The 3,657-nt window shown below is 45.2% G+C and overlaps 1 protein-coding gene across 1 annotated transcript; it reads left to right on the top strand.

The window, feature by feature from the left end:
- The first annotated feature begins 121 nt into the window (after window positions 1-121).
- Window positions 122-2,291, top strand: LOC106813095 (UPF0728 protein-like). The gene is made up of 3 exons (XM_014817150.1): window positions 122-215; window positions 859-978; window positions 1,689-2,291. The coding sequence occupies exons 1-3, from the start codon at window positions 122-124 to the stop codon at window positions 1,751-1,753; spliced, it is 279 nt and encodes a 92-aa protein (XP_014672636.1). The 3' UTR covers window positions 1,754-2,291.
- Window positions 2,292-3,657: the final 1,366 nt, after the last annotated feature.

Here is a 3,657-nt window from a genome sequence, read left to right on the forward strand (position 1 = left end):
CGACCTCGAGAATGCACCCATGCACTGACGTCACCATTCGTCACCACGGTTACCGCGTCTATAGTTACTGCGGTTGCCACGTCTGCTGCTACCTGTGTGCCGTAAGGATCGTAGGTCTGCAATGCCCGCTTGTGCAAACGTCAGTTTACAGTTTGGGCCGTATGAGTCCTGCGCGGAAGTTAAGCACAGGACTGAACGCCTGGAGGGATTGAAAGGTTACAAGTTACTACACTAGTTCACTGGCAGCAAGAACAAGTCCGCACCTACAGCACACACGCATCCACACGACTATATAATAGTACAACATTATATATAAGTTTATAATTATATAGTTGTTATATATACCGGTAGTCAATAGATGCGTGTGTGATGTAGCTGCGGACTTGTTCTTGCTGCCAGTGAACTAGTTGATATGGTATTGGTATTACGTTTAGTGTCGCCTTGAAGTTGTACAATGTTATAATATTTATAGTGTGCGTGATTTAATTTTAGTAAAAGTACATAAACTTGGGGTACCTGCCCGGTACCTGGTCCTAGCAGCTGCCCTGGTGTCGTTGCTAATAGTCAATAGCACTTTTAATTAAGAACTTTTTTTAGCTGTAAGCTCATGTTGATAATATATCTTTTACCAATGTACCGTAAATAAATAAATAAAAAATTCTAAATCAGCTATGCGAATTCCTGTATTAGACGCATAAAGAGTAGCTCTAGTACTATAACCCTGGTTCACACGGGCCTGTATGGGCTGTGGCAACAAGGGCTATACTTCCTATAGTACTGAGCTATATAAACAGTTACAGAATTACGTTTGGTGATGTATCGTGGACAAGTTATTTGCATTCATCTGTGGTTTTATAGTTGTGCTGACGTCACACGGTCACACTGTTCAGATGGAGCAGATTGAAACTTGGAATGCTGTCTGTCTCGTCGTTAATGGAGAGGTGGTCTTCCAATGTGATATCAATGACCTCGACTTTGGTATGACATGGGGCACCGTAGCTCTAGTACTATATAGCCCCTGTTGCCACACAGCCCGTGGCACCAGGGGCTAGTCTATAGTCACGGCTGGGCAAATAGCGAAATTGGTCCCGAGGAATGGCGAAACTAGATGTAGTTATTAATTAATTACTTCATCGTTAATTAATTTGTTAATTAATATACATTCGTTGTCGGGAGTGGCGTGAAAACCTATTGAAAAGTTGACTTATTGATCACCTTTTCTAATATTTTGTATACGTTTTCTTTCAACTAATCGACCGAATGTCGGCATTGTAAACGTATACGTATAAACGTAAGCGCACTCAACTAGTTGAGAGAATAGAACATGTTCTATTCTCTCAACTTCTGATCAGCGAGTTCATCAATGTTTTGACAGTCAGCCACTCCGATAATAGTAATCAGCTCCACCCAAGGGAAGATTATTTCCGCGCGAGTTTTTTTGCTATGTGCGCCACACGGGTTACACCTGCCGTGAATTATTAATACAGCCTGAAACGCGTATTCATGGCGCCCCCGCGCGCACACTACGGGTGAAATGTTGAAACGTTTGCCGACTCGCGGTTGATTATATAAATGCTTTGAACATACATGCTTGATGCTATGCTTTGCTAGAAAGGTTGATAGAACTTTGAAAAGTTTATCAACTCGTCGACTTTTCCAAAAGTGTAAACCCAGCTTTATTCTTGCAGGTGGGGATGGAACTCTGGATGGTTTATGCGGGCAAGCTCTTCAAGCCGTCGTTAACTCATTCTAAGTCACGCTAAAGCACAAGTGCAAGTCGTAATTTTCAATATCTGCCAGTTGTAGTGGCAATAGTTTACAGTAACCTTTGTGTCGTGGATATAGTCGAATAATCGTGTTGAAAATTGAAGGGCATAGAGGACTACTTTGTTCTTGTATTGCCATTCATGACATGTATCATACCTTTGTGTAACTAAATAAACCTAACACGTTTAGGTTTAGACACAGTCGATCGACATAATAAATACTTATAACAGTGAAAAACATTGTTAGTACACATCATAAGATGCTTTGTTTTCTCTATTTTCACATACGCATACTCCACAAATTCCACGCTATTGTAGAGTGAGACTCGAACATCCAACCAGTTCAATGATATTAAAGAAGTTTTATTTTTGTATGCTATACATAATTAAATGCATAACAAGGTGCAACCAATACCATACAGTAAAGCCTCATCAGCTCGACTCATGCCGATTCACTGAAAATTAAAACCATTTTTGAGAAGCATTCGTATTCTACCTGCTTCTAGCTCGTTTATACAAACAACATCCAGGTTAACCATAGGTAAACCGTAGGGTTTTTCTCTCCTTGGACCAATCAACACTACTCAAAGCGCAAAATAACGACATAATTAAAGCAAGCCTGCTCCGATGAAAGAAATAATTTAGCCGATGAGTCACACGGTTGTTTAATACAATAAAATGTTCAATACCTTTCTATCTAATCTGCCATTAGTAGCTTCATGCTATGTTTGAAGTAAGGTAAACTGTAATTCACCAGCCGCTGACTCGCCGCGCAGGGCGGGGCGGCGCGTGACCACGTCGCCTCCCCCCCGCCCCGCGCGGCGCGGCAGCACCGATGAAATCTCGTGGTCCTCATCCCCCCTGCGTCGCATGCGCGCGCGCCGCTCACACACACAACGCCCTAACATCTCATCGAGGGACAAAAAAACTCAGCAAAGCGTCGCGGCCCGCGCTTCCCGCAGAGCGACGCTGGCACGGCGACCGCGACGACGCCCGAAAACGCTCTGAACGCACGCGCGCGCTCTCGGCATACACTGGTGCACGACAACGCGTCTGCGCGCGCGTCCATCCGGGCAAAGCTTGTGCGGCGGCGGCGGCGGCGGCAACGCATCCGTCTCTCTCCGCTATGTCACCTACGTCGATACACTTCGGATCTCCTAAAGCATGGTTGCCATGTGTGTGTCGTGTGTGTCTGTTGTTTGTGTTTGTTGTTTGTGTGGCTGTTTCTGTGAGTCGACGACTTGAGAGCGACGACCATTGAACGTTACCCACGGTAACGTTACATGGTGTGCTGGTTCCAGCCGGACCACATCTGAAATATCACGCAAGAAGAGAAAAACCGATTTAGAATCCCTGAATATTCTAGAATTCCCACTTAATTCCAGCCAGACCACTGCTAAAAATCACACACACAAAAAACCGGTTTAGCATCCTTAAATATTCAAGAATTCCTACTCAATTCCAGCTGAACCACTGCTAAAAATTACAAGAGAAAAATCTGGTTTAGAACCTCCGAATCTTCTAGAATTCTGCCTCGATTCCAGCTCATCATGAACCACTGCTAAAAATTAAAACAAGAGAAAAACATTATAACCTTCCCAAAGTTCTTCAAATACCCGCCACAATTCACGATTTAACGAGTGTGTACCCCCCCCCCCGAGCCCCATGTCCACGATGCATCGCCCCCGCCCCACTCCATCACTCCAGTGTCTGCATCCCTTCCGCCCCGCCCCCCTCTGACACAACGCTGTACCACCCCGCCTACCGCCCCGCGCGCTGCACCCCTCTGTCTATCTCCCTCGCCCACACAGCTCCACGCTCACCCCGCATACTTTCGTTCGCGGTCTTGGATTAGTCTCGAGCTCACCCCATCGCTAATTCATTGGCTGCA

Source organism: Priapulus caudatus, unplaced genomic scaffold (genome assembly GCF_000485595.1).
Source record: "Priapulus caudatus unplaced genomic scaffold, Priapulus_caudatus-5.0.1 Scaffold725, whole genome shotgun sequence".
NCBI lineage: Eukaryota > Metazoa > Priapulida > Priapulimorpha > Priapulimorphida > Priapulidae > Priapulus > Priapulus caudatus.